At 58.1% G+C, this 13,779-nt stretch overlaps 1 protein-coding gene across 1 annotated transcript; it reads left to right on the plus strand.

Annotated features, from left to right (window-relative positions):
* The first annotated feature begins 1,185 nt into the window (after window positions 1-1,185).
* Window positions 1,186-12,791, plus strand: GALNT5 (polypeptide N-acetylgalactosaminyltransferase 5). The gene is made up of 11 exons (XM_039380490.1): window positions 1,186-1,347; window positions 1,555-2,417; window positions 4,303-4,469; window positions 6,105-6,224; window positions 6,594-6,729; window positions 7,101-7,220; window positions 7,554-7,671; window positions 7,871-8,194; window positions 9,456-9,536; window positions 10,632-10,793; window positions 12,388-12,791. The coding sequence occupies exons 1-11, from the start codon at window positions 1,186-1,188 to the stop codon at window positions 12,532-12,534; spliced, it is 2,400 nt and encodes a 799-aa protein (XP_039236424.1). The 3' UTR covers window positions 12,535-12,791.
* Window positions 12,792-13,779: the final 988 nt, after the last annotated feature.

Below are 13,779 nucleotides of genomic sequence, written 5' to 3' on the forward strand. Positions count from 1 at the left end.
TCAAGCACCATCCACACACAAATCCTGCTGAAATCAGAACTGCCTCCCATGTCTGAGGGAGTTTGCTTGGCAAAGAAAGGCCTTGGAAGAACAAGAGAATGGCCATTTCCTTTATTTTCCATCACACAACGTAACCATAGACTGGGCTTTGATATCACTATGTTTTTACAGTATGAATATTAATGTAATTTTTTCCACTTATTTCTTTTCAGTGTTCCTATGTGCTGCAGTGGGTTGGAGCCCTTTATTTAACAAAATCTCCTGCTTTGGGATTTAGGATACAGCACATTGCTATTACATTTATTATTACCAGAGAGCTTTAAGGAGTTTAAGTTTAATAAAGCTGCAAAACACCATCTCAGGCTTTTTCCTCTTTCACTTCAGTGCCCGTACCCTGAGTTTTCAGAACTTTTCCCCACACATTACAACTGATCCTAAAGCTCCTTCACCTGGCCGTGTCAGCAGGTGCTTCGGCTGCTGGCATGGCTGTGCAAGGTGGCCCCAGTGGCTGCCACCACAGCTGTGCAAGGTGTCCCCACTGTCGGACTGCACAGTCCTCGCATGCCAGCACTGCCAGCACAGGCAGAACACATGGCCCAGCCTGGACAGCTGGCACAGCCAGGACAGCGGGTACAGCCAGCACTGCCAGCACAGCCTGCCACGTTCCAGCCTGCGGTCCAGGGCCGGAGCAGGAGGGTGGTTCCTCGGTGGTTCCTTTCTCGGCGTCCTCCGGCTCAGCCCACCGGAGGCTGCCGGGCTTCGCCAGCGTGGCTCCCGTGCCCTGTAATTGAGCGGGATGTGAAACACACCCACGTCCTCAGCAGCGGCTCAACCCACCGACCGCCGCGCCAGCTGCCACGTGGAGCACGGACACGCACAGCCCGCCGAGCCACAGCCCCCCGAGCCACAGCCCCGGTCCCCGGGCAGGGATCCCCGAGCCACATCACCGGTCCCCGGCGTGTCCCCCCCGGGCCACAGCCCCGCTGCCCCCCCGTCGGCCGCGATGCCCCGCCCGGCCCGGGGGTGCGGGCCGGGGCCGGGCGGTCCCCGGGCTCGGGTTACAGCGCGGGCGGGTCCCGGCGCGGGTGGGGCGGGGGCAGCCCCGTCCCGGCCCCATCTCGGCCCCATCTCGGCCCCATCCCGCCTCCCGCTCCGCTGGCCCGGCGGCTCCCGCGCCCGCCCGGGATGAGCGGGCTGCGGCGGCTGTTCCGCGGCAGCGGGCGGGCCCTGGCCTTCGTATTCGCCGCCTCGGTCGCCTGGGTGCTGCTCGACATGGCCGCGCTCCGCCTCTCCCTCGGCGAGGCGGGCGGGCGGCTGCTGCGGGAGGCGGCGGGGCGCGGGCAGGGGCAGGGGCCGGGGCAGGGGCAGGGGCCGGGGCAGGGGCAGGGGCAGGGGCAGGGGCCGGGGCAGAAGCAGGGGCAGGAGCGGGCGCGGCCCCGGCGCGGCCCCGAGGCGCCGCCGGGCACGGTGCAGCCGCCCCCGAGCCCCCCGCTCGCCGCCCCCGCGGGCAGGGGTGCCGGGGGGCCACCGGCAGCGCCCGGGTCGCCGGCGAAGGCAGCGGGGGAGCCGGGACCGGGACCAGCCCCCGCCGGGCTCGGGGCCGAGGTGCGGGGGGCATCGCCGCCTCCCCGCCGGCCCCCGCCGCCCCCGCGCAGCGAGCCCCCGCGGCCGGCCGGGCTCGGGGGGACGGGCACGGGGACACTCGGACACGCCGCCGACGGCAGCGAGCGGCGTCCCCCCGGCACGGCGGCACAGCCCGGCCTGGCAGCCCGGGCACCGGGAGCGGGCGCCCAGCCTGGACCAGAGGAAACACACACGGGACAGAAGGAAACTTCCTCCAAAACTCGCTTCATCCTCATTAGCAAAGAGGGGAAGAACCCCGCCAGCCCCGCAGTCCCGCCTCGCCGACCCCACTCTGCGGGGAACGCCACGGCGAGACAGGAAAAGCACAAACAACTTTTTAACGAGAACGGTGATGGTGCCCACGCTGCGGCTGCCACTGCCGGGGCCACCGCGCGGGGTGACAGGAGCCGGGAGCCGGGTGCGACGCCAGGAGCAGCTCCCGAGGCGGCTGGCACTGAACAGAACGGGCAGGAGCAGGCGGGAGCAGCTCTCAGAACGGCTGGCACGGGCCAGGACAGGCAGGAGCAGGCAGGAGCAGCTCTCGGGGGGGTTGGCACTGGCCAGGACGGGCAGGAGCAGGCGGGTGGCAATCCGGGGATGCACAGGGTCCTGTCTGTGGATGCAACGATTGCCCCGAGAGACCCCCGAGCTCCCGGCCAGTTTGGACATGCTGTTGCAGTCCCTGATGATAAACAAGAAGAAGCAAAAAGTAGATGGAAAGAAGGAAACTTTAATGTCTACCTCAGCGATCTGATCCCTGTGGACAGAGCCATCGTGGACACCAGGCCTGCCGGGTAAGATCCACTCCCCTTGCACAAATCCCTGCCTCACCCCCTGGGAATGGGCCAGGTGGCTCTGGGGAGGGCTGCTGGGGGCACCAAGCCCTCTGCTTTGGCCGTGCTACCTGTCAGACACCTCTTGCCTGTCCAAGTCAGAGCACTTTGCTGTTAAAATGTAAAGCTGGTAACTTTTGCAGGCTGTAACCCACTGAACCCTGCTACCCAAAGAATCAGGGCACACAGGGCAGGTGATGGGCTCTGTGCCTTAGAACACTGTACCTGCTGTGTCAGGTGCAGCTCAAAGCTGGGTTTGGAAAACTCCCACACGGTTACAGCTGTCCCTATGAAATGTATAATTGATTCTGCAGATGTCAGGATTGCACTTCAAAAAAGTCACTCCCTCCCATAGTGCCAATAGAGAAGAGCAAGACAAGGCATGGGCAGCACCTCCCTGATGGAAGGGCAAGGGGCCAGGGGGGCTCCATCCTGAGCTGCCATGCCGGGTGGGCTTGGCAGTGTGGGGTTGATGCCGGGACTTGATGATCTTAAAAGTCTTTTCCAACCTAAGCCATTCTGTGGTTCTGTGGCAGCTGCAGGGAGGGCCGGGGAAGGTGCCAGCTCAGGTGAGTGGCCGGTTCATCTCTCACATTCAGCCTTTCCTGGCACAGATGTCTCTCAGCCCCTGTGCACGTGGGAGGCCTGCCTTGTGCAGAGACCCTCCCATGTCCCTCCTCCTGTGCTCACAGACCGTGGGTACGGTGGGGTGGGAATTGTGCCGTGATTGTCCCCATCCCGCAGGACAGTGCAGACATTCCCACAATGCTGTTGGTGCTTGCTGAGGTGAGACCCTGCACAGGAAGAGTTGGAGCAGGGAAGGAGGGAGATAGCTGGGGCTGCTTCCTCATACCACCTGTGCACAGGACCAGAGCCGTGGTGGCACAAAGCCAGCCCTGGGATTGGTGTGGACAGCAGAGCCTTGGAGCTGTGGAGCAGGAAGCAGCTCCGGGGAGTGACGCACCTGCCCAGGAGCAGAGGCGTTGCCGTCACAGGGAACACCTTGGCCAAACAGGGCATGTTCCTGGGGGTGTGTGCTGCTGCATCAGGGACCTGTGCAGGCTCTGCCCCCAGCTCGGTGGCGTGGGCAGGTACTGTGTTGCCAGCTCATGGCAGTGGTGGTTGGCAGCTCTCGGGAATCAAACAACACGTTACTTTTTTGCTGGTGTATTCCAGTCTCTCCCAGTTTAGACCTCAGTTCCTCTTGTGATTCTTGCTGGAGTACTGGACTAGACCACTGAAATCTGACCACCAGGAAACGTGTTGTGTCCCAGCCTCCAACCATGCACAGTGCTTGTTCCTTTGTTGTTGACACTGGTGCTCACCAGGCACCGTGTCCCTGCAGGAGGGCTGTGGGGAGAGGCCCTGAGGAGGAGTGAGATGGGCAGGAGGCTTGTGGGGAGTGCTCCCTACAGAGCCTGGATCAGTAGTCCTGGGGCTGAGAGAGTTAGGGAAGAGAAGGCTCCACGGAGACCTTAGAGCCCCTTCCAGTGCCTAACAGGGCTCCAAGAGAGCAGGAGAAGGATTGTGACAGAGTAATTCTGGGGTGATTTTCATTTGCCCAGAGCACTTCTGTGAAGTCCTGAAATACCTCTGAACTTTCTTCAGAATAGGTCCCAGTCAGAAACGAGTGAGCACATCCCGTCCTGCTGGGCTGCCCACGAGAGGGGCACTGGGGCTACTGAAGGGATTCCCCCCTCACCCCTCTGTTCCCCCTCCCAACATTGCAGAGCTTTGCCTCTGTATTCCATGTCTGGCTTCCCCCCCTCCCTGTGCATTTTCCCAGAAGCCCCTGAGCCCGGATGTTTTCAGGAGTGTGACCCGTGAGCCCGTGTTGCCGTTGCAGGTGCTCCGAGCAGCGTGTCCACGACGACCTCCCGACCACCACCATCATCATGTGCTTCGTGGATGAAGTGTGGTCCACCCTGCTCCGCTCCGTGCACAGTGTCCTCAGCAGGTCCCCTCCACACCTGATTGAGGAAGTCATTTTGGTGGATGACTTCAGCACTAAGGGTAGGTGAAGCTTCTTCTGCCTTTATGAAACTAATATAACTTCAGGGCAAAATGCAATTTGTTCTCTGTAATTCAATTCTGAATAGGAGAGAGAAATCACATTTTCTCCTCGGGCTGTATTGAAGTGCAACCTGTGCTGGGGGCTGAGGGGGATCAGAGGCCAGGTGGGCACTGGGGGTGGCTGTGGGGAATCAAGGCAGAGGCTGCTGGAGGCACCAGGCTCCAGGAGCACCAGGGAGCTGAGTCCTGCCCAGCCCACCCATCTTCAGGGTGTCCCTGGCTCAAGGGCTTGTGCACCCCTCTCTGTGCAGCTCCCAGACGAGCCCCCGTGTTCCCAGTGCAGGGGACACACTGCCCAGTGCCTCAGAGGACAGGGAGCTGTGGTGGGAGTGGTGGTGAGCCGGGATCTGCCATGCCAGTGCCTCTCATTGGCATTTCAGGTGATACCAAACCTCTGAGTTGTGACGCCTCAGCTCTCTGCTGACTTCAGCCCTTAAAAATTTAGGAATGATGTAATTTCCCCACCGCTGATTCTTCAGGGGAAGTGCTGTCTCAGATGGACTTCAGAGCTCATGCCATGCACACAGCAAGCCATCAATGCAACAAAAGGCAACAGAGGAAAAAGATTCAGTTTGCTGATTTTTAATATAATCATTATAACACGTTCCTACCATTTCCCCTCAAAAGCATCTTTTCAAGTTCTCTTTACTTTCTTCCTAAGGTTCCACCTTGTATGTGCTTGTTAGCCAGGGAACATCTGAAATGCAGGGTTTGCGCCCAAAACCTGGGGTGACCCAGCTCAGCACTGCTGGAACCCCCAGAGCAGCAGCAGTGGCCCACAGCAAACCTGTCACTAATGCTTCAGCCTTGGAGCCTTTCAAAGCTTTTCAACTGGCTTTTGGAATGCAAACAAGTCTATTCTTTGGAAGAATAGGAACACCAAGAAAGCCCATGGGTGAGGGAGGTCTGTGTCCAGACCGAGTGCTTGGAGCAGCTGCAGCCCTGTGGCAGAGCATTTGGATCCTGTGCCCCTGACCAGGGCTGCCTGGCACTCCCACCTTCCTCACACCCTCTTTTTCCTGAGAGTTGGCCACGAGCTGCCTCCACAGCCATGGGAAACCATGACAAAAGCACCTGAAAAGTAGAGATGAGGCACAGCAAACCCTTGTGCGGTTTAAACCCTGGATCTTTAGGTGCGGTGCTTAATATTGAGAAGTTTGTAGAGCACAAAAAAATAGGTTTTAATTGCAATTATAGTGCATGAAGAAAAAAACCCCTAATTTTGGAGTCTTTGAACAGCCGGGTTTGGATCATGAACTACCCGAGTGAGGCCACAAAGCAGCACACCCGTCACCGAGTATGGCACACAGGAAATCTCCCACAGAGATTTTCAGGCTCATCACTTCAGCCTAAACCAGCTGGCACTGAAGCAACTGGCTGTTTCCCTGGAGAGCAGGCTGGCACCACAACACTGTTCACCAGAAGCCCTGCAGCTGTGCCCAGATGTTCACATCCCAGTGCTGAGGATCCCGGTGTGTCTGGAGATGCTTCCAGGGAGAACCTGCCTGCTGCTTTTCACCCTGGAAGTGGGTGGAAATGGGTAAGTCAGCCTGGCCCTCTCCTCCTCCTCTGCAGAGTACCTGAAGGAGCAGCTGGACACGTACATGGCGCGGTTCCCAAAAGTGAAGATCCTGCGCCTCAGGGAGAGGCACGGGCTGATCCGGGCCAGGCTGGCGGGAGCAGAGGTCGCCAAAGGTAGGACAAGAGCCGTGTTCCAGCTGGTTGGGACCCCCCAGAGGTGCAGGGGAGGTGTCTCCAGCACTGGGTATTAGTCCTTCCCGAGGCACTACAGGTGTCCTTTCATCGGGATTTCTAGCTGATGAAAGATCACCCCAGATCCACTGCCTGCCCTGGCCAGGCCATGTCAGCACCAAAGTGGCCCTTTCTGTTGGAACCTGCCATGTGAAAACATGCTCTGGGCTGTGGCTGGGAGGGTCTGGGGAGCCAAAGGGGCTCGTGGCACCATTGGCAGCACTCTGAGCCTGTGGGGTGCCCAGGGAGGTTGGTCAGCACGGGTTGGGGTCAGGGTGCCCAGGGCCTGATGCTGCCCCGACCTCTGCACAGGGGCAGTCCTGACGTTCCTGGACTCACACGTGGAGTGCAACGTGGGCTGGCTGGAGCCACTGCTGGAGAGGGTCCGACTGCGCCGCACCAAGGTCGCCTGCCCTGTCATCGAGGTCATCAGTGACAAGGACATGAGGTGGGGCATCCCTGGGAATCCCCAAATCTGTGCTGGAAGCTCAAGTGAAATCCCTTACTGGGACCACCAGTGTGTTCATTACAGGCAGACATGACTTCACACCTCCTAACTGGCCTCCAGCAGCATTCCACAGGGGACATGGGACGTTGCTGTACACCAGAAATTAGCATTAGCTGTGAACATGGCCCCTGTGATTATCACACACACCTTTTCCCTTTTTCATGACTTTTAGTGCATGAAGAGGATTCCTGATGAAATTTGTTAAAATCCTGGTTTAATTACCTACAGATATTCATCTTCACTCATTAAGGGTGACATTTCAATCAGGAATGTGACTCAGAATTAGTCATCCCGATCTTTTCTCCGTTTAGTTACATGACCGTGGACAACTTCCAGCGTGGGATTTTTACTTGGCCAATGAATTTTGGATGGAGGCAGATTCCACAAGAGGTCATCGAGGCAAATAAAATCAAGGAGACTGATATAATAAGGTAAAAAACGCAAATGTGAAAGCTTTGCAAACCAGCCTGTTCCTTTGGTAATAATTTAACAGCAAAGGCTCCTTTGAGGCCAAGTGTTTTTCCTTTGCTTGCCAGGGCAGCAGAGGCACAGATACACTGTGGGCAATCCCACCAGGCACGGGCAAAGCCCAGGAAGCCTTTCCCCCCACTCACAGCACTGCTGGCGTGTCAGCGATGCTCCCAGGGCTGGGAGAACATTCCACTGCCTTTCTCCTGCCCTGTTGCAGTTTCAGGCTGGGTAAAGCCACCCAAATACCCCCTCTGTCACAGCCACTGGCACACCATGTGCCTCTCTGTTCCCAGGTGCCCCGTCATGGCAGGCGGCCTGTTCTCCATCGATAAGAAGTATTTTTTTGAGCTGGGAATGTACGACCCAGGACTGGATGTTTGGGGAGGGGAAAATATGGAGATTTCATTCAAGGTAGGTCACTGTCACATGCCTGCACCCCTTCCCGCCTGGGTGGGTGATGAGGCTCAGGCAGGGGCTCCCCAGGGGCAGCTCCGTGCTGGAGACCCCATCTCCCCTGGCACCTCACTTAGCTTTCTGCTTCTCCCCTGGCTTGCACAAAGCCAGCACCTGTCATCTGCCCGTGTTTCTACCAGTGACTTCTGTTTCTCAGGTCTGGATGTGCGGAGGAGAGATCGAGATTGTTCCCTGCTCCAGAGTTGGGCACATTTTCAGGAATGACAATCCTTATTCCTTCCCGAAAGACCGGGTGAGAACAGTGGAGCGGAACCTGGCCCGTGTGGCAGAGGTCTGGCTGGACGAGTACAAGGAGCTCTTCTACGGCCACGCTTACCACTTGGTCTTGAAAAATGTGGATGTTGGAGACCTGACTCAACAAATCCAGCTGCGAAAGAAGCTCCAGTGCAAAAGTTTCCGGTGGTACCTGGAGAATGTCTACCCAGACCTGGAAGCTCCCCTGGTTAAAGCCAGCGGGCTGGTACGTACCCAAGGACCCGCTGTCCTTCCTTCACACGGGCTCTCAGGGGCTGGCTGGGCCCTGGGCAGCACCCCAGCACGCTGCTGCTGCACGGCTTCCCTGGCCTGGGGCAGCGTTTGGGATATCTGGTGCAGCACAGAGGCTGGATTCCACCGTGGTTTTGTAAAGAAACAGGTCACGGATACAAGGGGGAATTTCCCACCAGAGAACCGGTTTGGTGTTTGACCAGTGGAGCTGCTCTCGAGGCAGCGCTGGGACAGGATGTGCCTCTGGACAAGATGAGCCTCCGGGGGCAGAACGCACCCCAGGGCGGGATGTGCCTGCGGCGCAGGATATGCCCGCGGGGCAGGATGTGTCCCCGGCGCGGGATGTGCCCGCGGGGCAGGATCTTCCCGGGGGCGGGATGTGCCCCGGGGTCGAGAAGTCCCTCCGTGGCGGGAGGTCCCGCACCGCCTGGTGGTCCCGGGGGATCCCTCCCTGTCTCCCTCCGTCCGTGCCCGCCCGCTCGGGTGCGGGTGTACACGGAGGGTGTGCACGGCGGGTGTGCACGGCGGGTGTGCACGGAGGGTGTGCACGGCGGGTGTGCACGGCGGGTGTGCACGGCGGGTGTGCACGGAGGGTGTGCACGGAGGGTGTACACGGAGGGTGTGCACGGCGGGTGTGCACGGAGGGTGTGCACGGAGGGTGTGCACGGCGGGTGTGCACGGAGGGTGTGCACGGAGGGTGTGCACGGAGGGTGTGCACGGCGGGTGTGCACGGAGGGTGTGCACCGCAGCCCGCAGCCGGCAGAGCGCAGCAGCCGCCCGCCTTACCGGGGCCGCGCCGGGGCCGGGGGACTCGGCACCGCTCTGGGCTCGGAACATGCACCTCGGGGAGGGGGGGCGGGCTGGGGGCGGAAAACACCTTAAAGGCCGTTCTGGATTCAGTCCTGCCTTCACGAACCCCTTGCTGGGCAGCTGGTAGGCAGAACAGGGACAGGTTCCCTTCCTACACCACAGAATCCCGGAATGGTTTGGGTGGGAAGGGACATTAAAGCTCATCTCATTCCCTCCCCCTGCCATGGGCAGGGACACCTTCCACTAGCCCAGGTTGCTCCAAGCCCTGTCCAGCCTGGCCTTGGACACTCTTCTCTGCCTCGCATAGTGACATGGGCAGTTATTAATGACAGTCCTGTGAATCCAGCAGGTTAAGTGCAGTGTAACAGCCTGTCCCCTGCCTTGGGAATTTATGTCTACATCTGCATTTTGTTGCTGTTTTCCAGCTCGTTAACGTGGCCCTGGCGGGATGTGTCGCTGTGGAAGGCCCAACTCTGGCTTTTGAGGAGTGTGATGTGAACAACACGGTAAGGACCCCCTGCACAGGACTGTGTCACACTGCTTGGAGCACATGGCACAGAGTCCCTGTGCCTCCTGTGGTGACCTGCTCCCTCCCCGGGAGCTGACACAGCCCTTCCCACCTGGGAACACAGCCAGGCAAAGCCTGGGAGCAACAAGGGGCAGGAATTGCCTGTTGGCACAGCCTGTAGCCACCAACAACCCCTGAGCCAGCAAATTCGGCTGGAACAGGAAAGTCTGATGAATCCATGAGCCTGCACATGAAACATTTAAATATCAGCTTGTGCTTTGTGTGCTGCTGCAAAACATCCAGCTGCACTCTGGGCTAGATGGGAAGCAGCCACTGTGGCCAGTCTTTCCCATCCTTAGAGCCCTTTCCACTGTGTAAAGGGTCTCCAAGAGAGCTGGACAAGGGCCTGGAGGGACAGGACAAGGAGAAAGGGCTTCCCACTGCCAGAGAGCAGGGTTAGATGGGATATTGGGAAGGAATTCCTGGCTGGGAGGGTGGGGAGGCCCTGGCACAGGTTGCCCAGAGAAGCTGTGGCTGCCCCTGGGTCCCTGGAAGTGTCCAAGGCCAGGTTGGATGGGCTTGGAGCAACCTGGGCTGGTGGAAGGTGTCCCTGCCCAAGGCAGGGGGGTGGAACGAAATGAGCTTTGGGGTCCCTTTCAGTCTCATCTGGGATTCTGTCATTCCTTCCTAGACAGTGTTTTTAGGCAATTTCTGGCTGATTGCTCCCTGCTCTGGCACAGGCCAGCATGTTGGGGGGGGGCTGTCTCATTTGGGGATGTATCCCTTTGTGCCCCAGTGCTGGGAGCAGCCAGGGGAGGTGGCAGGGCAGAGGGGCAGGCAGCAATGGGGGTGGGGGGTCTGTGTGGCTGCAGCAGGAGTCACTCCCAGAGCTGATGCTGGGGCTGTCCTGATCTTTTTAGCCCTTCACATCCACAGGACAGTTGTTCCCATGGCTCGTGGCTTTCCTCAGCCCTGGTCCTGGGCGAGGGCAGGGGCAGGCGAGCAGCTGCTCTCCTGGCTCTGGCCATGCCCCATGAGCCAGCCCTTGGGGGGGCCTGGCAGGGTCACAGCTCTGCCCTCTCTCTCCCCACAGAACCAGCACTTCAACTACACCTGGCTGAGGCTGATCCAGCACGGGGAGCTCTGTCTCGCCCCCTCAGGTGTCCTGGGGGCCCTGGGCCTGCGCCGCTGCCAGGGCAGGAGCCGCAGCCTGGCCTGGCTCCACAGGTCCCTGGCCACCGTCCGGCCGGGGCTGGTGAGTGACGCGCTGTCCTGGGGCGGGTCACTGAGCCGGGCACGGCGATGGGCACTGACAGCCCAGCAAGGGGGGCACCCTGGCCCTCTGGTCCCTGCTTTGCCAAAGGCACCTGTCCCCCTGTGCTGGTCCCTGGCACCCCTGCCATTCCTCGGGCCCCTGTGCCAGCCCAAGGGATGAGCACCCCCACACCGTGTGTCGGGCTGGGGGCACGCTGGCACTGCCTCCACAGCAGTAACAAAACGTCCTGGTTTTACATGGAAACTGTCGATAGCACTTACAGGGAGATGACTCAGTATTGATTGGCTCTCAGCTCACGGTGGGTTTTAAAGAAAGCATCTATGGAACGGAAAAGAATGGATCTTGTGTTAATTGCCTGCAGTGCACAAAGAGTCACGGCTGTATCTCTGTCAGGAGTTGTCCAAAACGCTCTGAAATGACATAGTTTGTAGTTAAGAAAGAAACACTCTTCATTTAAGAAACAAAAGCTGTAGCTGAGTTACACAAGGTATCGACAAGTTCCTGTGTTCAAAGCCAGAATGTCACAGGCTCACCTTGGGTGTTTGGGGAAAAATACAGGAAAATTGTCATCCACTTACTGAAAATTGTGAAATTGTCATTTCGCTTTGTGAAAAATATGCGAACGTGTCCAGGCAGCTGTGTGGGGCACAGACAGGACTTGTCTCCTGTTCCAGCCTGGGTTCACCTCAAGCCGTGGGTGAGATGGATTTGGTGGTCCCGTTTCAGTCGTGCCAGCAATAGGAGCCTGAGGGGAGCTCAGTGGCTGCTGGCTGAAGGAGTCTTGGTGCTTTACCCTCTCCTGACACCAGTCATTGTGTTGTTTAATGATGTGAAGTGCAGTTACTGTCTGCACAAAGATCCAGCTTCTGCCCAGACCCCACTCTACACGTCACGTCAGGAGTGGTTCATTTCGGTGTTACTGAGCTGATCCTGAGAGTCACTGCAGTGCCAGGCAGTGACAGTGTCCCTTGCCTGTGGCAGCACCTACAGCATCACTTGGCTGGCCATGGGGGTAGGTGGGTAAATCCAAGTAGATGTGAAGAACTAAAGGATGGAGATCACTCAGACTCTTAATTCTTTCACAATCCAATGTACTGCCCCAGCATTTGAATTACCTGACATCTTTTTCAGCACAGTAACTGTGCTTTGAGTTCATCAGCTAACAAACTGCACAATACAAAAATCCACCTCCTGCTGTACATTCCCCGTGTAGCAAATGCCATCAGAGTGATTCCCTTTGGCACGCTGACAATGAGAGAGCTCATCTCTCCATTCCCAGTGAAGGAAAAGCCAGAAAGCACAGCAGGTGTGCTGTGATCCTGGCTCAGCAACAGGTGCAGGATTGGATCCTGCCCCAAAGTCTCTGTAAGTCAGCAGACATCTCATATATTAGGGACATTCCAAAAAAGGGCACACCATAAGGAATAGGTTGGACTTGATGATCTCAGAGGTCTTTTCCAACTTAATTGAGTCTGTGATTCTGTAAACCAAGCTTTCTTGGTAAGCAAATTGAGCTGATGCTGCAGGGCACTGGAGCCTGAGCCCCCCTAAGCCTTGTCTCTCTCCCCTGCAGAGCGACCACATCATCTCCGAGCACCAGCACCTCCCGCAGCTGTCTTGCTTGGAAGTGGATCCCTCTTACAAAGCCCTGAGGGTGAAGGCCTGTGACTCCACAAACCCTTATCAGAAGTGGCAGTTTGGCAATTACCACGTGGACTGAAGGGAGCCCAGTTGCACCAGGACTGCTGTGGTTCCAGCTGTGAGCTCAGCGAGGGCACACAGCTACCAAAGGGGAAGTGCCTTTCCGGGTGACAGTGGAAATCCATGATTTAATACCAGCGTATGGAGGGAGCAGAACACCAAGAGCAGCACCTCGGGTTTGACAGTGCCTGAACAGATCAGCCCCATGCTCCCTCACTGTGGGAGACTTTGGCAAAAACTCACTTTCTGTATTATTAAATGGAAGTATTTTTTGAAGTCCCCATCCTACCGTGAGCAAACATCCCTCAGTTCCCCCTGACAGCAGCATAAGCTGCAGAAATACTTCCAGGTAAGTCTGTAAGCAGCAAAGTGGGCTGCTTATTTCTCTCCAGAAAATGGAAGTTTATTGACCAGCACATCAAAGGAATCCATCGTGGTGCCCACACTGGGTCCAGCCACAGGCTCCCACCCTGGGGGACCCACTGGCTGACAGATGAGGACCAGAGCTCTGTGAGGAATTGATGGTGTATCCATAAAGCCACTTTTAATAGCGGGAGGTGAATGTTGATGGGGTTACCTGGGGGCTGTGGCAGAAGCTTGGAGCGGGCCCTGCCCGTGCCATGGGGACAGTGAGGGCACATGTGCCTGGCTCTGCTTAGCAGAGAGAGGAGCTGCTGGAGGGGGGATCCAAAGGTTTATCCTGCTTCTTGCCAGTGGCACACAGCAGTGGCCAGCCAGGGAGCTCCTCACTCCAGGTGGACAGGCTGTCCCACCCTGGGGCTGCCAGCACCACAGTCGTGTCCCCAAGCCCCTGTGGCTTTTTGGGGGCTCCCCACAAGCACTGGCACTTCCCTCAGCCCAAGCTGCCTGGCATGGCCAGGATCTGCACACCAACTGCCTCTGAACCCACTGTCATGGGCAGGTTTTGTCCTTACTGTGAAACTCTTGATCTCCAAAAGCCATCACCAGTCATTGATGGGACAGATTTGAGGGGAGAATAAATTCTGTGTGCCAGGGCAGTGAGATCCAGGGTATGTAACACCTGGGCATCCCAGGCAGGGTTTCTCCCCCTGTTCCCATTGGGAATTCCCACTGTGGGAGGCTGCTCCCTGTACTGCTGTGGGGTCATGGGGGGAGGCAGCGTTTCTCCTCCTGCCCCCTGCCCTGTGCTGAGGTGAGGGGCTGCTCCAGCACAAGCCCTCGGGGTACCCAGGGCTGAGCATCGCACTGGCTGCTCACAGCACTGTGACCATGGCCGAGCCTC

This window comes from Pipra filicauda, unplaced genomic scaffold, assembly GCF_003945595.2.
Source record: "Pipra filicauda isolate LSUMZ 115617 unplaced genomic scaffold, ASM394559v2 scaffold196_size3971931_pilon, whole genome shotgun sequence".
NCBI classification, from domain to species: domain Eukaryota; kingdom Metazoa; phylum Chordata; class Aves; order Passeriformes; family Pipridae; genus Pipra; species Pipra filicauda.

What these genes read in the sequence shown, in the direction of transcription:
- GALNT5 (XM_039380490.1), top strand. Translation starts at nt 1,186, where the DNA reads ATGAGCGGGCTGCGGCGGCTGTTCCGCGGCAGCGGGCGGGCCCTGGCC. An exon ending in GGGAGCAGAGGTCGCCAAAG is followed by an intron (nt 6,225 to 6,593) that starts GTAGGACAAGAG and finishes ACCTCTGCACAG; the next exon opens with GGGCAGTCCTGACGTTCCTG. An exon ending in TGGTTAAAGCCAGCGGGCTG is followed by an intron (nt 8,195 to 9,455) that starts GTACGTACCCAA and finishes GCTGTTTTCCAG; the next exon opens with CTCGTTAACGTGGCCCTGGC.